At 40.7% G+C, this 27,421-nt stretch overlaps 1 protein-coding gene and 1 long non-coding RNA gene across 5 annotated transcripts in view; one reads left to right on the top strand and one right to left on the bottom strand.

The window, feature by feature from the left end:
- The first annotated feature begins 406 nt into the window (after nucleotides 1–406).
- Nucleotides 407–15,543, top strand: LOC136647343 (uncharacterized). Its single transcript, XR_010794278.1, has 3 exons — nucleotides 407–572; nucleotides 2,847–3,030; nucleotides 15,468–15,543. It is a non-coding gene; the product is annotated as an uncharacterized lncRNA (long non-coding RNA).
- PFKFB2 (6-phosphofructo-2-kinase/fructose-2,6-biphosphatase 2) overlaps nucleotides 662–27,421 on the bottom strand; it is a 47,863-nt gene continuing 21,103 nt past the window's right edge. The window contains exons 9-16 of one of the 4 annotated variants that reach the window (XM_066622816.1): nucleotides 26,067–26,274; nucleotides 25,367–25,513; nucleotides 24,550–24,654; nucleotides 21,002–21,131; nucleotides 20,578–20,640; nucleotides 19,637–19,710; nucleotides 16,218–16,409; nucleotides 662–3,940 (exon numbers count right to left, since the gene is read on the bottom strand). In XM_066622816.1, coding sequence (XP_066478913.1) covers nucleotides 3,911–3,940; nucleotides 16,218–16,409; nucleotides 19,637–19,710; nucleotides 20,578–20,640; nucleotides 21,002–21,131; nucleotides 24,550–24,654; nucleotides 25,367–25,513; nucleotides 26,067–26,274 — 949 coding nt within the window. In that variant the 3' untranslated portion in view covers nucleotides 662–3,910. Of the gene's footprint in view, nucleotides 3,941–13,966; nucleotides 14,307–16,137; nucleotides 16,410–19,636; nucleotides 19,711–20,577; nucleotides 20,641–21,001; nucleotides 21,132–24,549; nucleotides 24,655–25,366; nucleotides 25,514–26,066; nucleotides 26,275–27,421 lie in introns of those variants that run through there. The other 3 variants (XM_066622817.1, XM_066622818.1, XM_066622815.1) reach the window with 3 other exon arrangements.

Here is a 27,421-nt window from a genome sequence, read left to right as displayed (position 1 = left end):
ACAGAAGCTCTCACAGAAGCCCTCAGGATAAATGGGCTTTCCCAGTGTCACCCTTTAGGCAGTGCTGCTTCTGCTGAGGCTCTGGGAGGGAGAGATGGAAGGAAGCCTCAGAAGGCAATGAATGCTACGGGTGAAGGGGCAGACCAAGAGAGTGAAAAAGGGAGATGCTGCCAAGGCATTGGAAGAGCCCAATTATGATGTGGGCCACCTTTTCAGCAGTGCCACTTCTGAAAACCTCTCAGCTGCGGAGCTGCAAAGTGACACCTCAGCAGAAGTAGCACTGATGAAAGGGTGGCATGCATAATAATTTGGCTGTCTCTGCATGATAATTGTGCTCTCTCTTATCTTGAAAATATGATCAAGATTTGCATATTTTCTATCATTTGCTTTGTTCCTAGTGAGAAGAAAATGCTTATCTCTTGCCATCATCTACTTAATGTCATCACTTCCTACTTCATGATGTCATGTCTGGCCCTCAGCAAGCACCATGAATGCTATTTGACTTGCTGTATGAAATGAGTTTGACACCCCTGGTCTGAAAGATATCTGGGTCATAGGCTACAAGGATTCTGGTAAGCCTTGAGACATGGGATGGGGTGATAATTTGTAATGCTATGTAGCTAATGAGTGATAAACTGATACACATTCCACAGTTTATTTTATTATTTGGGCATGGAGCACAAGTACCATTGAAAAGAACCAAGATCAGCATTGTTGCACTAAAAACATTAATTACTAAATAGCTGAGCTTATAAAAATACATACTTTGCATTTTGAAATTAAAGTCACAGACAATCGTGAGCAGTGATACATAAGATATTCATAATGAGAATTCAGATATCCCTGACCTTACTATCACAGGCTCATGCAGGGCTGTTAGGTAAAGCTGCATCAAATTCAGAACCTACCCCAACATTTTGAAGATGCTTACAGTATGTTGCAAAAGTCATTCTCAAGTAAGTAGATAAGATCACTTAAATGTAAGCAATCACATTCATATATTTTGTAAATATTATATATTATGTCTCAACACAAACTTATAATGAGCAGCATTAATTTATAAAATAGTGCAAAAAATTCAGCAGTATATTGTGCGTAGATGCAATAAGTTGTGCTATTTTAATTCTATGGAACCTGTTTTTTTCCTTCTTACTTTTATTTTTCATTCATTTAATTTATATCCCACCTATGCAAGATTATACACTTAGTAGCACGCTGGAATGTGACCATAAGGTACTAATGTGCAAGAGGCACTCCAAAAGTATTTTCTCATACTGTGGACTTTTCTTTCAATTTTTATTTCCCAAATTTTTAAGCAGTAACACTAACAGCCTGATTCTTGCCTGGGCAGCGCTGTTTGCTTGCTCTGTGCCCAGGCAACAGCTGTCACAAAGGTGCCATAAGGCATATTGTGGCAGCCAAGAGGGAGAACGTGCCAGTAGGGAGGCCAGTGCCAGATGCTGCTAGGCCTCTGTGCCAGCAGGAGAAGCTGGTGGAATGCTCCCTGGTAAGGTGCCTGCTGACCTGTGAAAAGGCATTTTGGGGTAGGGGGGAAGGCAGGGTGGGAGCAAAACTGGGCTGAGGTAGGGCAGGCTGGGGGGGGTAGGAACAGCAGCAAAGGCTGCCACCAGATTCTGTTTCTCTCCTGAGCCTAACACTGGTCTCTTTGGTTGTACGCCAGTGATTTACCTGATGCAGGTCTGACTAGACATGTGGGACTGCTGAGGCAAGGGAACCAATATTCCCTTACCTCCAGGAAACCTCTGACTGCTGCTCTGACTCTGCAGGATACAGCAGCGGCCATTTCGGCACTGCTGTACTGCGTGGTGCCAGGGCAGCATAGGATTGGGCCCTGAAACTACAATCCTATTGCACTTACCTGGGAGTAAGGGCCCAATCCTATCCAATTTTCCAGCTCTGGTGTAGTCATAATGCAGCCCCATGGTAAGGGCACACATTGTCATACCTTGAGAAGATCCCAGTGATTGCCCCTCCACCACAGGATGCCGCACACGCCCCACTGGCACAACTGCACCAGCACAGGAAAATTGGATAGGATTGGGCCGTATGTTTCATTAAACTCTGTGGGGCTTTTGAGTAGACATCAATAGGATTGTACAATAAGGTTGCAATCCTAAGCACATTTATCTAGTTGCAAGTCTAATTGTATATAGTGGAGCTTTATCTAAGAGACAAACAGGGTCTGACTACACAAACCTTCAATAGGCTTACTTAGCAGAAATCAAGATAGTGAAATTAACCCCTACTGATTAGACCTTTACATCCACTGAATGTGAGATTCATGCCATCTGGAAAAGGCTGGAAAAATCTTAGGGCTGTTTCCTCTAATTTTCTTCCTCCTGAGAGCCAGGATGGTGTAGTGGTTCTGGGGGTAGACTTAGACCTGGAAGATTAGACCTGGAAGTTCCACTTCTGGTTTAATCGCGCTTGGAACTTTCACTGTTTAGAAGCCATGGGGAATCCTGAAAGCGCTCCGCAGGGCTCCCCACACCCCCTGGACCCTGGGAGCATGTAAGTTTAGTTGCAAAATAGCCCCCCTTCCCCCGCAGGGGCGCAATCCTGAGGATCGCTTTGCTGCCTCTGCCCCAGCAAAGACTTACCCTGGGAGTAAATCTCCTGGGAAGTTTCAGAAACACTGCTCTAGAGATTATCAGAGTTCAAAGCAATAAGCTAACATTTGAATTGCCAGTTCAACACAGTTCAACAGCAGGCGAGCGAATGGCACTGCCCAAAGAGCCGACAGTGGTGCACCAAACCTAGAAGTTATTTTTATTTGAGCAGTGTGCTGAAATCCTTTGAAAAAAAGTTTCATTATTTTTCCTCAGATATGTTTTCCTTGGACATCATTCTCTACCATGAGAACCTGAGAGCTGCTCACTACAGTAATGCTGATGACCAGTAGTTCATGACTGAATACCCCTGAAAGAAAGCTGCAGTAACTTCTTGTAATTGCTATTCAACAAAATGAGAGAGACTATAATTGGCCATGTACAATGCCACAAATTTAAGGTAATTATTAAATTACCACAATCATATTTATCATGTTTATTCTATGAACTTTCTGGATAGTTTCCTGAATATACATTGGGGAACATGAATGGCATTGAAGTTGCAACACATATTCAAAAGGAAAAAGGATTAGTAGGAGATTCAGCAATGCATGTAATGGGTAGCAAGCTCCTATACAATTATCTGTGGCAGTGCCCAGTGTGCCATCAGGAGGTAGGAGGTGTTATGGGGGCACAATTCAGGTCTTTGCTCCATAGCCCCTGGCATATAGGCACTAGCAGTGATTCTCAGAACCACTTCTAGAAGGATGAACTTCGTGAAGCAATATGGTGCAACATAGATTGGAAGAAGGGAAAAAGGAATCAAAAATATCTTAGAGGGCATCTGTGCTTCAAGTTTGAACCTGTCTAATTGTTAAAAGTTATTAATTGTTATGACTTTCACTAATGAGTCTGACTTTTGCCATAGTGCTGATAGTTTTCTGAAAAAAGATCACTTGGTCTTCATAGAACCATTTTCCCAGAGTTCCTTGGCTGATCAGTGCAGAACTAAAACAGAATTGAAACTGATCTGAATTTGTAGTGTAAATATGCATTAAGTTTCAAGAAGGCATGATTTTTAAAATGTTATGTGTTGCCAGAGCCTGAGAGGTTCAAAATGAGTTTGCTGTAAGTTTAGCTGTTGGCTTTGTAGCATTTATCTTCATGAAAATTTTCACTGCTTTTTTTTGTTACAGTTATATTGGTTCAGAAAATTAGCTGGCAACCATTTTTTAAACACCCTTTCCCGCAACAGCAGTTTCAGCAGACATACAGGCTTTTGATCAGAGGGGTCCAGTCCCAGATGACCTATTTCCTGAGGCCTCCATGATGATTTTCAATTACACTTCTACATTGTTTTCAGCTGTTTTCTAGAAAAAGGAGATACAAAATACATGAATGAAAACTATGAAAAATTAGATCATAAGACTATCTCATTGTTGCTCTAGAGCAGCCATTTTCAACCTTTTTTAGCTCAGGGCACACTGACAAGGCGCTAAAATTGTCAAGGTACACTACCAGTTTTTTACTTACATTAAATTAATACATTACAATTAATACAATTAAATCATTACATGACAAAGGGCACAATCCTAACCAGGTCTACTCAGAAGTAAGTCCTATTTTGTTCAGTGGGGCTTATTCTCAGGAAAGTGTGGTTAGGATTGCAGCCAAAGACTCACAAGAAGTTTGGAGAGTATGAAGTTTGGAGTATATGTGATTCTGGAAAGAAGGAAAAGTGTTGTTATTAAAGTGTAATGCCAGAAAGTGCTGGCAAAGAGAGGTCAGACTAAGCACACAGTGGGGTGAGGGGCAATGAAGACACATGATTGAAAGAAGTGTAGGATTCAGCTGGAGTGGGGGGGGGGGGAATGTGAGGAAAGTGATTCTGGACCTTTGAAGAATAAGGAGGAGTGAAGGGAAGTACAGTAAGGGAGGTGCTGACCAGGATTATGAGATTTGTGGGGAGGGCCTGTGGGAGGGAATGGGGTGGGGAGAAGTGCCAATTGCCTGCTCCTGTATTTAAGAGAAAAGAATGCAACCAAAAGCCCAATCCTAGGCAATATGTCTACTCAGAAGTAAGCCCCACTATAGTCAATGGGGCTTACACCCAGGTAAGTGTGGATAGGATTGTGGCCCAAAGCCCTTCCCCTGAAAGGCAAAAGACAAGGCAGGGAGGGTCACTTTGGGGAGTTGCAGGCAGCTGGGGCACCAGGACCCTTTTAGCCAGCCAGTTCCTGGGCTGGTGGCTCAGCAGACTCGCTCCCTTCCAACCGACCACCTCCTCACTCACTCAGCAGGTCTCTCTAGCTGCCCAGTGAGCATGTGGGGTGGACTTGATACCCAATCCTAGGTGTGTCTACTCAGAAGTAAGCCCCATAATAGTCAACGGGGCTTACTCTCAGCTAAATGAGGATCGGGTTGCAGCCTTCCTCTCACTCAGCAGCAGGAGATGCAAAGTAGCCACGGCTGCTCCTTTTTCACTCACTGCCTGACAAAGCAAAGCCGCTTTTGTCAAAGCAGCCGCTTCTCCCCCGTGCTCGGCTGCTGCCTGCCACCTGCTTCCTCTGGCCCCATGGCACACCTGAGGCTACCTTGCGGCACACCAGTGTGCCACAGCACAGCAGTTGAAAACCGCTGCTCATCTCTTAGTACCTGTAAAATCATACCAACAGTGTGTGATGCTGTATCAAATTACATTGATACATGTAAAGCAGTGTTTCATTTCTCAAAACACATGAGATGTACCTGTGCTAAATGACTGGGTCTTCTGCACATCTCCAACTTATAAGCCTCATTTGATTTATTCATCCCATTTCCAAGCTCCTCATATCAATTTTTCTTCCAACTCCTATATATACACTCATTGCCCCTACCATTTCATCTCTCCTCTAAAGTAACTGGGTCCTCAATAATCCCAATTAGTATATACACAAACTCTGGGAAACCCCAAACCATGATTTTTTTGTAATTTCATAAGCAAATACATTGTCAATAAGGCATGCAAAATGGTTTGTAACCACCCCCCAAGCTTGAGATAAGTTGGTCTAAAGCAGAGGCCTTCAACTGGTGAGTTGTGACCCAGAAGTGGGAGGCAAGAATGCTGTTACTGCCGTTGTGTTTTTAGTCCAAGCCTCTACAGTTTGACACTGACTGGAACAAGGATCCTACCTGAGGTAACTCCCACTAGAGACTTTGGAAGGGCTGCTTTGGCTAAGGCCTGTAATCTTCAGTTATCCCCCTCAGCCCCACACCCATCCAGCTGCTCTCCCCTACCATGTTACTCCCTCTGCTCTCTGTCTTGCCTCACCTTGCTTCCTCTACTTTATTTTCCTCCCTGTGTAATGCTCTGTCCCTCCTTTCCTTCCAATGGGCCTGGAAGGAATAAAAGGGACAGAATAATATACAGCCGTACATCCTGATTTGCCATTTTCCATTTGTGTGGAAAAAAGAGAAACCGACTGCTCACTTGCTCATCTTTTTTTGCATGCTGGACTTTTGAAGGTCTGTCCCATGGTGCAGGTTGGGGCCAGTTTGAGACAGGTCCCCACTGACATGGCTGTGGTATGTGGAACTGAATATTTTCAAAGGAAACAAACAGGAATAGAAGGAAGCAGTGCTAATTTACTGTAGTTATGTTCCCAATGAGGTTCCTTAAATCAGCTTTTGTAGTATGACTATCAGTAGCCTGTAAACACCAGTATATTTTAATAAAATACCTTTCTAGGCAAAGTTGCCTCTTGCATCTTTCCCCGCTGCTAGCCATGGTCAGCAGAAGCCAGGTGTTTCAGTCAGAGGTTTCAGTCAGACAGATGCACCATTTAAAAAAAAAAAATGTAGGGTGGGATCTATTGCACCATAGGGAATCTTTGACTTGCACCATGGGATTATTTAAGCATCACCTTCCATCCTGCAGCACCTCTATCTTGCCTTAGACATTTTCCATAAATAGAGACAGTCTAAAACAGTTTTATTTTTTCATGGATGGCAATATTATCCTAAAAGGGGGGATGCTGAAAGTGTTATGTGTTTTTATTCCAAATATTTTAATCAATTTTAAAGTATTTTTATCAAGTGTAATCACTGTCATATGGGTTGTAGATATGTGTTTTATACCTGTGGCTGTCAGCAGACATAGCCACAGGAATAAAACAAGCATAAAATACACACACACACACACACACACACACACACGAAGAGCACAACTACATAGTCAACTACTTGAACTTACAGCAGCCATTTAAGGTTTGCCTGCTATTTGTATGAACTACAATGAACCTAATGCTGCCAAACACAAACAAATTGAAACATCAAATGAGAAGACAACAGTTTGAACCAACAGAAAATAGTACTGAATTACTATGGAAACTTGTTTTAAGTGTAGGAAATAACACACACCTACAGCAAGGAACCATTAAACAGTTGCTTACTCATGCATAAATGTGAACATTTAGATCAGTTTTGCTTTCCAGAGTCCAATACATTTATGAGCTTGGAGGCAGGGACCTCCTTTTCTTGTGTTTTTTGGGCCTATATTCATCAGCTTGGGGTTGTTCTGGTGGCATTGCATTCTTCTTAGTCTGCCCTTTCCAGTGGACCAAAGCGCGGTCACCTACTCATGAGTAATCATGCACTTTGGCTCACTTTCACTTTCCATAGGGCTCCATGCATTTTCCATGCTTCTGAGCATGCTCAGACTAGTTAAAGCCACAGAACTCCGAGGGAGTTAGAGGCTTAGAAATATATTCGGGATGATTCACAGATGCTCCACAGCCACTTTAATAGGTACATATTTCATTAATTGAGCAGGATATCGCCTTTTATAAGTTCAATTTCACATTACAGCGGTTTTGTTTTTGCCATTTTAGACTGCCCCTATCCATAAAACATCAGGAAATAGCAGGTCTGGCCTGTCTATGAGATGAACATGTCCGCTCGCATCAGGTGGCAAATTGGGGCCAAAGCAGGACGCGGTGGACAACTGCTAGCTCCCCCTCCCGCTGCGGCTAGAACCAGCCTCCTTACCAACCCCTTCCTCTTAATCAAAGCAGGAATATGGGGCATACTAGGATTGCTCCCAGTGGATTTCCTGCTTCATGTATAGAACCCATGCAGAGAAAAGTGTAAAAATGCTAGGACCCAATCCTCAGCATGAGGCAAACTGGCTCCCTCACCTGGCTCCTTCCACCACTTGGTACTTTAAGATTGCTCCCAGTGGACTCTCAGTTTCCTGCCTTGATTCAAGAGCCTTGTGGAGGAAGGGGCAAAATCACTCTTCTCTGTAAGCTCTTTATACAAAGCAGGAAATGCCAAGTGCCTTGGGAGCAAGCCTACAGTGCTCCACAGTTCCTGCTGTGATTCAAAGAGGAAGGAGCCAGGTAAATGATGCGGGGCTGGGGGTCAGTAGTATCAGTCTGCTTTCCATTGTACAGTAGCTTCAGCTGACCCTTGGAATTAGTGCTCCCCGTTTCCTAGTTGAGAGGAAATGCTTTCTGCTCATGGATTCCGTGAGTGGAAGCACCCAATCACCTTTTACATTACATTTGCAGGCAAATCACTTAGTTGCCATTTCACCTATTGTTTGACATTTGTAGGAAATGGTGACAAAGAGAAAAGCAGCAAGGTGGTTTATGATTTCTGAACATTTTATTTACCTAATCAACAAAAAAGTTCACAGTTGTAACACTTAATTAAAGATGTATCATTACAATATTGATATTCAGGCTTCTAATTTGAAAATATCAACCGTATGTAAAACTGTTTTTTTATATGTTTTCTTTTGCACAGAGAGTTAACAAGTGGTAGGCTGATGCTTAAGTACTCATTCACACATGTATGAATGGTACACTCATATCCAAACATTAAAAACATGTTTTTTTGTGTGCATGCACACACAAAGATATGCACAGAAAGCTTTGACTTTTTTACTTATTGTTTTGAAGCTCAGCTTCTTATACAGGTGGAGCCTGTTTATCTGTGGATCTGGCTCCACCTGAGCCCTCCAAAAGGAGACTGGAGCTGTGCTCCAGTCCCTTCCAGCAGAATTCCTGAATTCTGGAGAGGCAGCACTCATCTACCCGCTGCCTCTCCAGGCTTCAGAATAGTCCAGAGAGGCAAAAGAATGCCACTTCCAGTTTCCTGAGGGAAACTGGATGGGTTTTGTTTTTTTTCCTTTTAAGGCATTCTAAGGCCTGGGGAAACCTTTGAGGGACTTTCCCTAGCCTTTGGATGCCTTATAAGGCTTAAAAACATCACTTCCGGTTTCTCTCAGGAAGCTGGAAGTGGCTTTTTTTTGCTTCTCTGGCAGTGGGTGGACACATGCTGCCTCTCCAAGCTCCAGAAAGCCCTCAGGAGGGGTTAATGGGGCAAAGATTGCAGATTTAAGAATCCACAAAATTCAGTGTCAGCAGGGGGGTCCGAGAACAGAACCCCCATGGATACTGAGGCCCCACCTGTAGTACACAAAACTACTACTAGAAAATGTGGGTAGGCATCAGAATCAACTTATATGATCCATAAGGACTTGCTAAATCAGATCTCACCCTGCTAATACACACATTTTTATCTTGGAGCCTTCATTATTCTATGTAACCTTTGTTTTCACCACTGTTACATAGCTAAATTCTTTACGTTCATCTTCTTTACCACTATACTGAGAGTAACTTTTGAGATACTAATATCTAACTGTAGATTTTAAACATACTATTAAAAAGGAGACAAATTTCAAAGACAGTGATTTACTTTATCCAACCAGAGACCTCTTCAAGTAACATTCAGAAATCTTTTCTGCCCACCAAAATTTGGTTATATTATAAAATCATATTCTAACCCAGCAATTTTCTACCTTTTTTATCTTATGGCACATTGACAAGGTGCTAAAATTGCCAAGGCACATCATCAGCTTTTTCAAAGAAATATTTAATCATTTAAAAAATGTGTTTAAAGATTTAAAGACTAAAGATTTTTAAGATTGTGTTTAAAGTTCAATAACTAAAACTTTAATCATTGTGTTGAGTAGTGTTTTGGTCTTCTATTTCTGATTTATGTCAGCTCATTATCTTCTGTTGACTTGCACATGCTTAACAGAAAATCTCTCATCTAGTCTAGGAAAAACACATTAAGTGACAGGAAATGCTTGTCACTGTTGAAAATACTTTTCAATGTTTTTATTCAGCAGTGACAAACTATGTAGAATTAAATTGACAATATTTGTATCTAGTTTCCCAATGTCTGGTCTTTCCAAAAAGCCACAGATATGCCTGCCTTGGATTTTTGATTGGTCTGCTTAACTGCCACTCATGCATTTCCTGACTTTGATTGGTATATATTAAACAGCCATGCACCTTCCTATCTTGACAGGAAGCTTGGTGCTGCTAAGCCACCCTGAGATTCCCGTGGGCTTGGAAATAATGCAGTGAGGCTAAGAAGTCACACAGGTCAAAACTTGCATTTTTTTTTTTTAAGGAAAGGTCACAGAATGCTAATATGCCTACTAATACATGACTTTCCCCCCTCCAACTCTGGTGGTGTACCTGCAGATCATTCACAGCATACCAATGTGTTACGGCACAGTTGAAAACCGCTATTCTATACCAGCTAGCAGGATTCCTATTAAGATGTGTGCTGTCTTTGGAAGGCTCAGAAAAGCATCTGGAGGTGAGGGAAGCAGAGCATCCCCTTGCCTTCAGAGGCTTTGCATAGCTTCAAGCCTTGCTTGACAACAGGATGCTGGTCCACATTCCTGTTATAGTGGCACACAACTGTATTAGCTAGTCAACAGATTTAAATGTAAAATCTCAAAATCCCTCTCAGGTGCAATACACTTTTGGCTTGAGCTCCCACTACTACAGAGAAACAAATCACAATTTAATATTTTCAAATACCATAATATCAGTTGCAAAGAACCGTTTCTCTGTGGGATTTCATTCCCACTATAGCAGCTTCTGCACATGGACATATATATGGTCACAGTGACAAATGCACCATCTTATAATGGCATCACAAGGCCCAGGAGTTACTTTTTCTTCCTAATATCCCTGGACAACAAAACTGGTAGAAAGGGCTTAATAGGAATTCGAAGCCTCGGGGTGAATTTAAACCTCACTAAATAGTTAGCATTTTGATTCCAAATATTACATACGGATCTTCTCATTTCTATCTTCCTGTCTAGTATAACCATGATTATAATTTCAAGTTTGCAATAACGGGATCATAGTGCAGAACTTGAAACTGACAATGCCTTCTCAGTTAGCTAGCAGTACACTGCTTATGATAAGTAATATCCATGGCCTAGAGCAGGGGTCTCCAAACCCTGGCCCAGGGGTCAGATGCAGCCTGCAGCAAGCCTCTTCCCAGTCCACGGCCAACCTCTTGTCCCCTGAAAGCCTCTGGCCCACTCAACTGAACATAACCAGAACCATGCTCTGATTGTGCCTGGAAGGTGTTCTGAGGGCCAGAGAGATTGAATGAATGATAAATGATCACTCATCTAAGTTCCATCTCTTACTTATTTTTTATATTTAAATTTTTTCCCCGGCCCTCCACACCAGGCCAGATATTTGGAGTTTGGAGACCCAAACCAGTTTGGAGACCCCTGGCCTAGAGTTTTAAGACTGGTGTCATTAATGCACAATTATTCTATTCAATCACATGATCAAAATTGTTCCATATAATTAGACTTTAATGTCATTCTAGCAGAACAATCCTATGTATATCAACTCAGAAGTAAGTCCCATTCATTACATTGAGACTTCCTCTTAGAGAGGTGTGGACAGGATAGCAACCTAAGCATGTCCCATTGAATTTGTGACAAATTGCTGCAGACACGAATGAATTCCTTGCTACAGGAAAAGGCATAGCATAGCATACAAATTTCATCACTCTGATTCTGGCACTTAGAAAATATTAATGGCTGAGAAAAAATGATTTGACCAAAATGAATAACTTAAAAAAAAAAAAGAGAAACCTCCAAAGAGGCTTGATGCCATCTCCATGTAGTTACTGTTTGACCACATGCAAAACATTCACATTTACATGTATAATGCAATAAAACAGCTAATCATTTATGCTTGTGCATTACTGCAGCTTTGGTAAAAAGTCACATTGCTTTTAGTGCACAAATAAATATGCATTTAATATACCTGCTCCAGTTCACCTATTTCAAGTTTATCAATAGAGAGCCAAAGAAAGCAAGGCACACTGCCCTCTAATTTGACACACAATCATTTGTCTGAAGAAATATGAATGATACATCAGTTACCACACAACAAAACATGCAAATTAAAATACACATTTTAAAAAAGTTGAGTGATTCTCTCTAGACACATTATACTACAAAGTTCATACTTCCCATAACTGTCCAAAGAGTCATTCAAATATCTGGGACAACCTATAGGAAAAAGGAGAGCCCTCAAAAGGTGCTAGGAAACAATGAAATTAATTTCTTGATGTCAAATGAACTGTAAGGTGCTAGGAGAAACCTCTCCCAAAGCCCTCAGGGATACTTTATTGCATAAACTTAAAAGTCTAAGTGAATAATGTAGCAATATATTATCAACTCCTTCCCCATGCTTTATTCAAGTACAATAGTCTAACAGAAGAACTACTACAATTGGAGACATATTTTTGAGGTGTCCAATCTGATCCTCAGCCATAAACTTTGGAGAATTCACACTCATCCTAAGGACTTATGTGATGGTTCAGAGTTCTGAAAATAGCCTTGCTTTCTGAATATACAATGTGGAGTTCAGCCCTACTCAATGGCCTCATGCAATTTACATGTCACTGGTCAGGTAGTTGAGGTTGACGGGGGGGGGGGCGGCTGGGTGGGCCAGTAGCTTGTGTAGGGGTGAGGCTTGGAAGGTGGGTGGGATTAAAAGAAGAGGAAGGAAGAGAGAAGGGCATAACAGGCCACACAAGTGTGAGAGATGAAAGCACACTCATACATCTGGGTTTTGTGGTATGAAAAGAAAAGCACCCAAGGGTAATCATCCAAGGTTAAAGTGCAAATACTAAGGCTAGAGCCAGTCTCCAATGACTGAGAAAAAAAGGTTTCCTAACATCTATTTTGCTTCAAAAGAAGTAAGGCTAGTGAAATATGGAGGGGGACATTCACAAGATCACAACCTACTTGGACTATCTCCTTCTCATAACTTTAAGTGGTTAACAAGTGTCAGAAATTCAATCCATATGAATGACTGTGTTAGTATATTTCAGGTTAGTCAGTTTAGCCTAGCAAAACATCTTGCTATCATTGTAAGCTACCCTGGGTGTTGTACTTTAATCTAAAGCTGCAAGTAAAGCATGGGAAATAACTGGCTTGGCAGCACAACATGTGAGAGGCACCTTGAACATGAAGTAGCTATGGGCTCAATCCTATCCAGCTTTCCACCACTGGTGCAGCTGCAATGCAGCCTCTAGGCAAGGCAACAAATGTTCCCTTATCCTGTGGAGGCCACCGTAACTAACCTCCCACCACAGGATGCAGTGCATAACCCCTTGACACGGCTACACCAAGGCTGGAAAGTTGGATAGAATTTGGCCCTGTATCTGTGATCTGCTGCTATTTGTGCAAAGATATGGTAGAATCCACACCCCAGGATATGTTCCTGTACTACACTTGTGTTTTCATGCAAATGTTTATTGTTCCTATTAAAGTGGTATGAGCTTTATGTGATTAGTCTGGACAGAAGCCTTGTGCTCTCATTTTTCCTGGTTGCTGTCCTATCCTGTGGCCCCTTCATTTATCAGAGTTATTTGTTAAAAACACAAACCAAAACAAGTTTTTAAGTATGAATCTGTGCCATGATACTGTGCACGCATCTACAAGTGCATCCTGTCTCAAGTATTCCACCACTCCTCCTTTCTGCATCAAACTGGATCAGATTTATCATAGGAGGTGGACAAACAAATTCTGAATTTATCAAGAAAATATGTCAAAGCTCAAGCTTTCAGTTATGAGAAGACTGAAGTGGTTATGTGTGAGAAACACATCACAATGTTCCCAGATCCATGAGCGACAAAGATGAAACATTTTAGGCAAATAATAAAGCACATTATGTAGGAAAATAATCTTCAGTTTCTTTTAAGAATGTTTCCATTAAGGCAAGGCACGGAAACAGTGCCATCCATTCAAAGTGCATCCAAGTCACTGAATCAAATATCCCTGCATACACTTCCAGCTAATGTTTTACAAAAATATTTATCTTCCCAAGGTTATCAATGTACACCTATAATCAACAAGTGATCACAAACAGATTACAGTTTGCTTGAATAATAAATAAATGCAACCCCAAAGGTGTTACAAGGGAGTCATTGCAATTACCCAGGCATGCTGGGCAGAAACTTGACTCCATGAAGGAACCATGCAAAAATGCCACAAAACATTTCTTACTCACACACATATACAACAGATTCACAGGACAACAGCAGCAGTTTCAGAATTTTTAAAAAAAATCACTAGTTCACAAAAATATTACTTAGAAGTTGTACAAATCAAGTCCACACACAAAATGGAAAAAGTTGGTGTAGCACGAAATATTTGCAGGTTAACTTGCTTAAGTAATACAGCAGAGGGGAATGCAGGCAAAGAGAATCACAAATTAATGCAAAAGGAAGAAAAGGAACAGACTGGCCATTCTGAGCAGCTTTGCAGCAAATGTCTCTTTCGCTTGACTATCTCACTTGGCGGCTGAGGCAGAAAGCAGGAACTCACAGATGATTTTGTCTGATTTCTCCCTGTAGAGAGGGGAATAACAGGCTATTTACATATTCTCTCCCTTTACAGTGTGAAAAAGAGGCCAATAGTATTTTGTAACCCTTCCTACCTTGCTCCCTGATCATGAAGAAGTGAAGTCCACCCTTTGCTAGCTGGCACTGTTTTTAAGACATGCCATTTCAGTACACAGAGGTTATGTGACCAGCATCAAGACCGATCACCTTTAACTTCCTGTCCAGGAGCAAGAGTGATTGTTTTACAAAGCAGTGGAAGTATGTGTGCAATGCCCAATTTTACAATGGTTTGTACGCAAAGGGGTTCCTGTACAAGCAGAAGGTGCCACTAGTACATTCCACAATTTTTGCCACTTTCCCCATCTCCCTGCCACACTACATCCCATACTGCTACAGAGGGCCCCCACCCTCAAAAGTGGTTTTGAGGAGCCAAAAGGGGCCTGCAGTGGGAAAGAGAAGGGTGAGAAAGCCACATTATTATTATTATTAACAGTATTTATATACCGCTTTTCAACTGAAAGTTCACAAAGCGGTTTACAGAGAAAAATCAAACAACTAATGGCTCCCTGTCCCAAAAGGGCTCACAATCTAAAAAGTGCAAAAAAAAAAAAACAACATCAGCAGACAGCCACTAGAAAAGACACTACTGGGGTGAGGTGGGCCGGTTACTCTCCCCCTGCTAAAAAGAGGAGCACCCACTTGAAAAAGTGTCTCTTGCCCAATTAGCAGACCATAACAATATGGTCTCTAGATAGCATAAAAATGAGCAAGATTCCAGTACCTGTGCAGTCTGCATCATTTGCAGCCTCACTGTAGCACCCACACTAAAGTACATGCTGGAAATTGGGCCTATAACTATGCCTTGGACATGCTGATGAATAATTCATATTTATTCATAAGGGATATCCAACAGCCTGAGCCACTGCCAATTATAGCAAATGATTGGCTTATTTTTGTATAACAAATATTACTGTACAATGCAAGGAAATAGGTACTGTTTCTACAAAAACAAATTCTCTGAGTTTCTGTACTCAGCTGAAAACTTTTTTTACAACCATTTGACAAAAAAGTATCTCTGTCATTGCTTTTTGTTTGCTGTTACTTGTAGAAATGCATTTTTTGCAGAACTGAGGGTGCTCTAGCCCACTACACTCCTCTCTTTTACAGTTCCTCTTCTATTCTGTCCTCCCTCTTTCTTTTCCAAGCCAGGGAGGAGGCTTGAGAGGATGACAGGCTGGTACATTGCCAGGTAAGGAGCATTTGATATTCTGCCTTAGGCACCAATAGGTCATGGGTTGGTCCTGAGTGAAATGTTTGGCCAAGATCCAAAGAGCCATGCACAGTTCTCTGTGTGCTACCTCCTGCACCATAAAACCACATCTGAATGTCAGGAGACCCTTCAAAAGTTGCACTGGATGTGGCATGAAAGACTATGGCTAGAAGGGGGAAATTGGTAACACCTCTAAACATGTACAGAAGCTTCTTGGTCTCAAAGATGGGACTCTTTGGATTTTTTGATAGTACCTCCATACAACAATCCATGTGATTTTGAAAATATATCAGAGGCCAAGGACAAAAAGAGCAGCCAGTCTTCAATTTACACTCAATTATACAAAGATAACAATGTGCTGCATATGACAAATATCAAGTGAACAAAAAATCCAAATAGCATTCTAAGTTAATAAAATTTTAACTAAAGTTCAATGATAATTGAGAGGATAGCATGAGAAACCATGCTCGTCTTTGATAGCTTTTAATCAGCTCATAAAGATGAATTTCTGTGTATTATGAACTACAGCAGGTACCATAAGGTAGCAAAATTTATACAATGCTTTAAATTAGAGAGAGAGAGAGAGGAAGAGGACTGTGTTGTGTGGCTTAGGACATGGGGGTTAAGATAGACTGAGGAATTACAACCTGAACACTGTCTTTCAGCTTCTGTTGATCAGCCCCATCTTGAGCCTTGAGGAATAGCAGAGACCCTGCTGGGTTGAGAGGCTGGCTCCCAACACTGTAATTGCGAGGACGCTTTACTGTGTCCGAGCTGGCTAGTGGTGTAAAGCTGTTCCTTCTCATCCTTACAGGGGTTTGGCTCTTTGAAAGGTTGTTCTGATTGAAAATGGAGGATATCATAAAGAAGAAGTTGAACCACACAACAAAATTAAACATCATTGAATATTTTCTGAAGCCAGACATATTAATGACATTGATTTTCATGAGACTGCCTGACATAGAGTACTTCAAACCAACCACAGAATAACTACTCCCCTATAAAATGCACTGAAGTACAGAGCTAGTAATGCATGTGTCCTGCTGTAAGGCCTGGTTCATGTACTGCTGGAATTAAAGGACAGGAAACCTCAACAGCACACCACAAATCACTTATTGTCAAATGCATTTTGAGTCTTGCCTTGGGTGTCAAAATGATCCAATAAGGGGAAAGGAGGAAGGGGTGCATGTGTGCTAACCACTGGGCACTACTCCCTTCAGCAGCCTGCTTTCTCCCAGGACCCTCTCCCCCTTTCTCTGACAAAGAAAGACAGGCTGGGCGGTTTAAGTTATACATTGAATAGTTTGAAGTTTTACTTGTGAAAATGCCCAAAGACTGGAATGGCTCCCACTACTGTATCCCTACCAAATCCTTCATGGTGCTAACAATGCCTTATAATTAGAAATCAAAACTTCCAATCCAGCACATCTATAGGATAAAGAAATTTCCATGCCATATCATAAGCTACTATGAGCAGCAAGCAAGCAATTCAGTATGTTCAAGCACTATAGAACTTTAGAACTCCACAGTACTTCATAAAGAAACACTGCTATGAGATTGCTAAGCACTGCCTACATCAATCAAAGCCAAGAGAACCAACTGCCTACATTTTAAACTATTGTCCTGAATTATGAGTGACTTTTTTTAGCAGCCTGTCTTAATAGGCCTGCCTCTATAGTGGCATTAAAACATCAGAAATCTCACCTTTCCTGTGAACCAAACAACTCAAAATGGTGGCAAATCATGTACCCAGAATCATACAAAAATAAAATAATTTCCCAAATACCAGTAGCAATATGTTGAGTTAGATCCAAATACTGCTGCATCCCCACAATGCCACATTTTACATCTGCTGCATCCCCACAATGCCACTCCTAAGAGTTGGAGACCCTTAGAGTGTGGAATGTGGTCTGCAGCAGAACACAGAAATCAAAAGACACAGAGGAGATTCCTTGAATGAGCTTTCCGGAGACCCTCTGGAACTAAGTCTATACTGTACACTGATGACTAATTTAGCAACTATTACACTTTAAGGAAACATCATACACATGTTTACCCATTTATGACACACCAGTATGCAGACCAGGCATTTGTATCAACTGTGTGAATTCAGAGATTACATTTCAGTACTGTACAAGAGCATACTGGCATATGTACACTTGTTCTGTGCTTTCACAGTCTGAATGGTTAACAGATCATCTGTTACATGAGATCTGGTGTGTGGAGAGGAGGGAAGTAAGATCTTGCTGCTCCATCTGCTTTCCTAGATTTTTGGTTAGGTATAGAGGGGTGGTAAAATTCTCAGCCTGTAACAATATGCTATGGATGAGAAGGCACGGGCATAGGCAAATAACCATTTGTTAGTGCAGTTACAGCATGGTAAGTGGCTGCCTGTATTCACTCTATAGCTGACATATTTAGAGATATCATTGTTTTTTGCCAGAACAGAAGCACAGATGAACGGGTGACTGAGGTAAACAAGGTCAAATTTTGAAGAAGATGCCTATTATGGGTGTGACCTTCGTTTTTTGAAGGAACACGAAAGCCAATAAAGCAGAAAGTTCTTCAAAGTGTATGCAGAAGAGAATTGGAGAAATCAGGTCTAATGTTTTTCAAAGAAAGCTGATGGTTAATTATAAACCACTAATGCACAAGGCAAGAAACTGGCTTTTTGTTGCTAAATAAAGTAATTTTTTTAAACAACAACTCTCTGATGGTTAATTTGTTTCCAAATTCTAATGTAGCAATTAATCCTATACTTGTCTGAAAAACAAGCTATCATTTTTTTCCACAGACAGTTTTAGAAAGGCTGAGTGTTCTAGAAAAATATTAACTTCTTGAATGGAGATGATGGAGGCATCATCTATTTTAAATGGGCCGCCCAGTCCTAACCTGCCCTGGAGCAGGCAGGCCGGCTGACCTCTGCTACATCCAGAGCAGGGCTGGGTCGGGTTGCAGTACAACTTGCATGGCAGCTGCTCCTAAGGGGTTACTCAGATCTGCATCACCTGAAGAGGTGGTATATATCTGAGTGAACGGGTGTAAGGGGGGCCCCACTGCAGAGGGGGACTAGGATCTGACCTAACTGTTGGATCCTGGTCCGGCCCCCATCCCAGGCCTGGCCCACCCAACACTCACCTTCCCCCGCTCCAGAACACCCCCCAGACTGCCCTCCTGAACCCCTTCACCAGCCAAGGCCAAGTCAGTGCAAACTGACTGGTGCTCCAGAGGCCAAATTTGGCCTCTGAAAGCTGGCGCACATCAGTGTCCCAGCCTGCCTCCTGCACCACCACAGAAGAAGTGCCTTACAGCACTTTTGTGATTCCTGGAGGCCGGCACAAGGGACTTGCGCCAGCCTAGGGTGCTTTTTGGATTGCACTCTAAGAAATTTCCATTGATTTCTAAAGACTTTAAAGCCTTATAATCTTTGGAATATGGGTATAATGCTGCATGCAGGATTCTAGGGGATGGGGTATTCTCCAGACACCTGGAAGTTCTTTCAATGTGGTATCTGTAGGAGGTATGTCCCTTTTTCATTTTCCTTCCTTTCTCCCACATGTTCCTACCTTCTTTTCTTGCTCACCAAAGCAGGGACATCAAGGCTGCTGTGCTCTGTCCCCAATGGCAGATAGCCACTGCTAAAGAGCACATTCTTTTTTCCATTCATGCAAAGGGAACAGCTGTAGGTTCTCTTTTGCTGAAGTTGTAGAAGCCTCTGATACTTCAGAAGGTGCATGTGGTTCTGAGACTGTAAAGTAAAATTTTTCTTTTCTGAAAACTGCCTCTGTTCCTCTGCATGTTTTTTTAACAGCAAGCAAACTGGCTAGGTGATGGAATATATCATAGGAAAAGGGTTCTTCTGTTGATTACTCTGCTTGCCATAACCCCTTTTTTCAACAACATGATTTCAGTGAAATCGAAACACACTTGGGTGTGTTGTTGAAGTCAGTGGGACTCAACAGCTGAAATCCAAGCACTTTCAGGATAACATATTCAGGATCAGGCTGTAAGTTTAGCAATTCATAAAACAGATGATACTAGCATAGATTTGTATAGAGGTACATACTGTTGTAGAGGATGGCTTATCTCGGTGTGTGTCCACAGCTTCAACATTCAGAGAGATCATTTCCAATTTACAGCCTTAACAAAATTGAAAAAGCAACATATACTCTAGAATCATGCAATCTATGTGCATTGTATAATATGAAATGATCATGGAAATAGCATTGTACATAAAGGAAAAAAGTGAAATGTTATTCTTAGCTGTATAATCAAAGGAAGGAATGCCAACATGAAAGTTGGAGAATCCTGGACATAAGGAAGAGACAAGAATGTGTCATAATTACCCAGTCCTTCCCCAAACATTTCCCCCCCCCCCATGGCAAACATTTCTGCTTGATAGGGCAGGTTCATATCCCCAAATTTACAATGGATGTTAAGGATCAAATTACAGTTACAATTACAATTAACATGTTAGTTTCACTCAGTGGCTTTCTTTCTTTTCTTTTTTTAACTCATACTGGGGGGGGGGGCTTAAAATGGGGTGAAATGGCAATAGGAGCATTTAGCACTTTGCCCCCATCACAGTTCTGATATCAATTATGCCTTTGCACCATGGGCCATTTTAATTAGAAAAAACACTTCCACTAGCTTTCAACAGAAGCTTTTTTCCTAATTAATTCACAGGGCATGTGCAATCAAGAGTGAATCTGCAGTGCAATATGCTAAAGGTCCCCTGTCTCCCACTACAGTTTTTCTCCACCACCCCCCCCCCCCCACACACACACACACACTATTGTTTAAAAAAATACTGGACCAGACAAAGTTGTTCACCATAACATGTATTTTGGCTCTAAATGATATTTTCCTGGCTGTGTGAAAGAAGAGATATTTAAAACCATGAGTCAAGTTTTAAGTTAATATTCTAATCACTAGATTACTGCTTCTTCCCTTCTTGCTGTCCACCAACTTATATGTATTCACATAAATAAGCAAACAAATATTTACCATAAGCAACTGGTGTGAGCTTAAGGATGGTATGAAGAGGGCATCTCAGGTAAGGTAGCTCATCTATAAGAAAACAAGTAGCAACTGAAGACTAAATGCAAAACATGTTAGGTGGCTGCCAGCCCAGATCTTTGGCCCATCCCAAAGGCCTAAATACCTTTTAGTGCTCTCTCATTGCACCACTAGTTCACATTTCCAAACCACATTTGTACATTCACCCCCTCACATTCACACAATCATCACAATTCCCAGGTTCAGAAAAGGACTTTGTATGCAAGCATGTGTGTTGTTACGCTATGATCAAATATAACTGAGTTTGATCACAGCTGAATTATGGTTACTCATGGGAAATTTTTTTTTTTTCCCCAGATAGTGACCTATTTTGTTTTAGCAAGGATGTACCCAAAATGGATTGGTTTCTTACCTGCACTCTTATCAAGGAAATAGGCCAGTAAGCACCTCATAACTGCCTGGTGAGCAATAACTAGCGCATTGCCCTGGCGTTCTAGTTCCATGATCACGGGCTCTAAGCGCTGGACCAAATCTTGATAGGACTAGAAGAAATAACGTGAATCAGAACAAGGGCTATTCATCTAATTTCATACATACTGAAAAAGTGTTCAATAACAATATAAAAAACCCTTGATGACTATTTCGTTATGATGAATATGCTCAAATGCTGCTGGTTCCTTTAGAAACCTATCAGAGACTCACATGGAACTACAGGCACTGTTCAGGATCACATATGCTGAACTTTGACACTACCATGTCATCAGGTGCTTCCCGACTGTGTTAAGTGAAAAATTTTAAGGTAGGCAAGTGGCAAGGAGTTAAACAATGCTTGCCATATTTTAAAGATCAGCATTCCCCCCCCCCCATTATAATAAGAATGGATATAGTCCCAGGAAATTAGTCAAGGGATCTTACTAGATGTAAGTCTGAACACTGGTATTCAGTGAAAATTTTGATTTTAAAACAAAAAGTACAAAGTCAAGAGTTTGCTGATGTGGAGAGGAGACTATCTGGGGGACTTATAATAAATTCAGATATTCATCTTGTATAACAAATAGCACAATCCTAGGCACGTGTTCAATCAGGCTTACTTTTAGGAAGGTGTATAAAGGTTTGCAGCCTGAGATATGGTAGTTATCTACTGAATGTCTCTCTTTTTCTGTATTTAGCAGTTGCTATAAGAGATTGTAGCCTTCTTGCCCCAAACCTATTCAAAGTGGCAATAGTTGGGGGGGGGGTGGAGTTAACACAGTGAATTAGCAGGGAACCTTGGAGGGCTCCCTTGGAGGGCTTGGGGGGGGGAACTGCTAATTAGATGTGTTTTCCAAGAACCTCAACAATGAGGTACTCTTTGTTGCCAAGAAAAAGGAACGAAGGCTGAAAGCTTGAACGGGGCAGTCTCTTAAGATGGGGCGGTTTCAGAGATATTTTCCCCGATTGCTCTGTGCTGAATCACATCGTATCCCGGACGCCATCTTCGGAGACGATTCAGACAGCTGAGGACTACCCCCCCCCCACAGCCCAGATAAAACATGAAAGCGAACAAAGCCTTAACAATCTTGACAAATGTGCTAGTTTACTATGAAAATATGCAGATTGCTGTGTGCTGATCTTGTACATTTGAAAGGAAACAAATGCATTTACAGCTCCTTGAATTTTGGTATGTTTCAGTAAAATTTCAGACTAAACCTTAAATAATTTAGAAAAATGCAAGAAATATTGTTAATGTGTAGCATGCTCTTATGCATGAAATCTCACAAGTTCCACTGTTCAACAGCTGCTCCTAGTAAGTGTACATAGAATTGCAGACTTTATCTTTGAACCCTCCCTCAAAATGAACAGTATTTTGTCTGTGAACATGAACTACACAAATCTCTTTGAAGGTGTATACATAAGAGACACCTTGTCTTGGGTGTCTAACCCCTTCTCTAACCCCTGCTAATTGGGTAAGAGGCACTTTTTCAAGTGCGTGCTCCTTTTTTTTTAGCAGGGGGAGAGTAACTGGCCCACCTCACTCCAGCAGTGTCTGTTCTAGTGGCTGTCTGCTGGTATTCATTTGCATCTTTTTAGATTGTGAGCCCTTTTGGGACAGGGAGCCATTTAGTTATTTGATTTTTCTCTGTAAACCGCTTTGTGAACTTTTAGTTGAAAAGCGGTATATAAATACTGATAATAATAATAATAATAATAATAATAATAATAATAATAATAATAATAATAATAATAATAATAATAATAATAATAATAATAATAATAACTGTGAGTAACCAGTTCATTAAAAGGTTATAAAAAGAACTGCAATCAAGAGGTTGGAAGGAGGGAAAGACAACTTTAAGATTATTTACATTGGCTTGCAGCCACCCAGAGGGGAAAAAGAGCGAATGTGGATTTTAAGAAGCCCCTGCTGGAGCAGTTTTTCTTTCTTTTTTGTAACAAGGATGATTGGAAGAAAAGTAAATAAGGGAAAATAAAGGATCACCCTGTTGGAATGGTATGCATGGAAAAGAAATTAACAATCTTTAAAGGATGGAACAACTTTCACTTTCGTTTTTGCCACAAAAGGCTAGACTCAGACCTGAACAATTAAAGCCAGAGTTATATTGGCTTGATTTGATACTGATAAGAATGACATCAAAAAATTTAAAGGATGTTAGCGAAAGCCAGACCTCGTTAATGGATATGTTGCAAGAATTCAGAAATGAACTGAAGCAAGAGGTTGGAAAACTATCTGAACAAATGAGGCAAATAAACTCCTCCCTGACAAACAGACAAACAAAGAAAAGTATGGAGGGGATGGAAAAAAGAATGGACCAGATGTCAGATGAAACTAAAGAATTGGAGATTTTTGTAATGAGACAGGAGATGGAAAAAGCAGCATTTATTATTAGAACTCAGAATTTTCAGGAAGAAAAAAGAGGGAACTCTCAGAGAAAGAGAACGCGTCCTTTCAAGAAGAAGAAGAATCTTTGGATTAAATTCAAAAAGAATAAAATGGAGAAAACGGAAGAAGAAAAGAGAGGGAACAAAAATATAAGAGAGTTAAGAGGAAGAAGGAGGAGTGGAAGGAGCAGCGGGAGGAGCAAGAAGGAAAATATCAACAAGACAACAAAGAAAATACTAAGTGAAGTGAAGCGACAGGAAGTGAAAATGGCTGAATAACAAGTGGAAATTTTTTTGTAGATATTAATGGATTGAATTCTCAGAAGTGAGGAGTATTCCATTAATTATGTCAAATCAAAGCAGATGTAAATGAAAACAAAGTTGGAACACAAATATTAAGATAATTAAAGCAGTGTTAAGATAATTAAAGCGGTATCTTCTAAAGAGAAGTTATATAAATTGTTTTATAGATAATTAATTCCAGAGGAAGTAGCAAAAATGTACCCTGGGTTATCAAATAATTGTTAGATATGCAAAGAGAATGAGGGAATTCTTTATTATATGTGGTGGATATGTGGAAAGTAAAGAAATATTAGAAAGTGATATATATTGTTACAAGAGATATTGAATTGTGTAGTACAATTCAAACCGGAAATATTCCTCTTAAATGTGATATCAGAAATTGAAGACCAATATAAGAAACATTTTATTGTACATATCAGTATAGCAGCAAGAATATTGTATGTGCAAAATCTGAAGCCTTTTTATGACTGGATAAATAATTTTAGTTAAACAATAGTGATTGTTTAGTTAAATCATTAATTAGTATAATGACAAATATGATAATTTTTGTATCAATGACTATTTTTTTTTCAGTCGTTGTTGATTTCTTTTTGGGATTAAGACATGTTGTAATCTATGGCCAATATCCTCATGTGTAACCTATGTAGTCCCAGCCCTAAGTTTAACCCATTTTCCTTACCTATATCTGTAATAAATAAATAAACTTTGCGTGCGCGCACACACACACACACACACAAAGTGGCAATAGTTTATGAATTGAGTATGAAAGCTCCTCACTTCTCCTCCAGGATAGCGATAGAGGTATTTCTCTTGAGTCCGAAGTGCAAACTCCTCTGGGTACTTTCTCTGAATCTCTTCATAGGTCATTTCTTCACATACTCCCTGGAAAAAAGGGAGCAATTCCAAGAGAATAAAGAAATAGAAGCAGTGCAGACAGTGCTGTAGGCTGATTTGGAGGTTGGTTTTTGTCCAGCCACCATTTTTCCTCCAGGATGTCCCTCAGGAAGATGCTATGTCTAGAGGGTTTTTAAAAAATTTTTTGCAGATTTTGTTTTCTGCCCAAGGAGAAAAAGTGCAGAAAGCCGTGTTATGTGTTTTCATTCCAAGGCTGCCTTTATAATTATAAATTATAACTGATTTAGAAGTGTACTAGGTAGATATAGGTGGCATTGTGTCAGCAGATGCAGCCCCAGTTACTACTCATGTACCCCCCCAAGTCCAGCCCAACCAGCCTACAGTGACCAATATGTAGATGTGTTTTATTTTTTAGTTGATTTTGAGTTTGTTGTTTGTTGGTCTTTTCTTTTTGTTTTTACAAAAGCAACACATGCAGAAAGCGGTGTTATGTGTTTTTAGTTTGTTGTAAAAAAAAAAATCACACTTCTAGCTATATCATTACACATAATTCCCAGGCCATTCCAGGGTTAAAACGAATGGCAATTCCCACACAGCCTTATAGCTCTCCCCCATTTTAATTGCCTACAAATGGGACAGGCAGCAGGGATGACTTTTCAGATCAGGCCTACTTAACTTTATAACAAATTACTTGAAATAACCACTCTTCCCACCACCCCAGATCCACCACTCTACTCACAGCATCAATCTCATTCAGTATTTTCCACTGTTCATATGGCACCCCCAAGGCCTCTGCTGTCTGTATGGTTCTCTTCAGCTGGCTAGTCCAAACCTTCAGATCTGCAATCTCCTGTTCTTGGATGAACTTTTTCAGTGCTTGTGCAAACTAGGAGAAAACAGGTTTGTGCAGTTTTTGCAGTTGTACAAGGAAATCATTCTTCCTTCTCTCTTTAGATCAGAAAACCAACCTATGCTTGATATGGCTCACACTATCAGGGAAGGTTGCTACATTGGTACATGAAAGTACACATAACGTGGATGCCTGGGAAAGCAAAATCTCTTCTGGAAAAATGTAAAACTCCAACGGAATTAACGATTTATCATTCCTATTATCTAGAAGGATTATATATGCAATGCAAAGCAAGTATGCAGTTAGATGTTCCTGGTGACTGAAGATAGGCAAAACAGATGCTTGATCGAGAGTAGCACTTTTTAAAAAGTGGTTATGAGAAATGATTCTCAGAATATCATTTAATAATTTGAATAGTTCCACCAATGGGAATCCTACTGGTGTGATAAAATATGACATTTCTCCTGTTCGTTTCGGCTATTTAGCTCTCCTAAAACTGAACCTCAGCAGAAAATGTGACATTTAGCTTAGCTCTCACATGCAAAAGAGGCAGTACTGAGTAATAAGCCTTGTACTTCCCAAGCCATACCTGCTTCCCTCGTGGTGACAGGCCTGAATCACCACCAATCTTGCTGACAAGGTTGCACTCACTCTCACCATGTCTGCAAAGGTAGATGGTGCGTGGTTGAACATGAATGTTCATGAGGTAATAGACAATTTTGCTTTGGATATAATCCTGGACGCGGTTGACAAGGAAGCGCTGTCCCACATTAATCACTTTAATGAAAGATCGGTCTCTGAAATTAAGAAACATACATAATAAACAGTTTTATGCACTTTAAAGTGTTCAAAATAATTTACAATACGCTTATCTTGTTGCAAGAATTACAACAATTCTATAATGTAAGTAAACATTAATTTTCCCACACTGCAGCTGGGAAGCTGAAGCTGAGAAGAGAAGCTTGCCCAAGGCTACCTAATGAGTTCACGGTAAAGAGGAGATTCAAATTTGGAAATTCCCAATTTGTAGATAAGTCTCTTAACCACTATGCTACCCAGAGCCAGCCCAAGATCTTCCAATGCCCGAGGTGGCTTGCCAAATGCTGCCTCCCCTTACCTGTTGATATGCCAGCCCCTGCTTTCCCACTCTCCAGTGATCTAACTCAGAGCTCTCCTCCCATCCACATTTCCTCTTCTTCTTGGGCCCCCTTCCAGTCCAGGGAGAGGAAGGAGAGGGAACGGTAGGGGTGGCAAGTACGGAGACTGAGAAGTGGGCTCAATTGGCCTCATAGATGGGTCTGCTGTGGCAATACCTTAGCTCTCCTAGGGAATCACTAATGTTTCAATGGTCATTTTTTTTTTTTTTTGCACATGCAGGCTCAGCAACTGTTACCCTGCACATGCCCAATCTAGTCTGATCTCGGAAGCTAAGCAGGGTCAGGGCTGGTTAGTATTTGGATGGGAGACCGCCTGGGAATACCAGGTGCTGTAGGCTTATATACCATAGTCTTTCGAGACTGAAGGTTGCCAACCAGGCTTTGTAAGTCCTAAGGGTTTGTATACATTATTAGATTACTCTGGCTCAGTACTGTACTGAATTTAGAGACCTCAAAAGTATTCAGAAGACAATTTATTGCCCAGTGTGTTTTGAATATTGAAACTCTTCCTTAAGAGCAACTTTGATTCAGTTCAAAATCAAAACCGTCTCATATTCCATTCCTTCTCAAAATGTATTTATTTGTTTTAGAAATGTATACTCTGCTTTTCTCAATTGATTCAAAGGCAACTAAAGAGCACAATAATTAAAAACAAAAATTAAAACACAACAAATAGAAATCATGGCAAGAACAACAGAGAAAAAAATAAAAATAAATCTAATACTGGGGAAGAGACTATAACAAGCTGACAAAGGCCTGTCAAAACAAAAGGTCTTCAGCTGGCACC

The sequence above is a fragment of the Tiliqua scincoides genome, chromosome 4, assembly GCF_035046505.1.
Source record: "Tiliqua scincoides isolate rTilSci1 chromosome 4, rTilSci1.hap2, whole genome shotgun sequence".
Taxonomy (NCBI): Eukaryota; Metazoa; Chordata; class Lepidosauria; order Squamata; family Scincidae; genus Tiliqua; species Tiliqua scincoides.
Note: the sequence above shows the minus strand (reverse complement) of the source record. Positions and strands in the feature narration are given on the sequence as shown.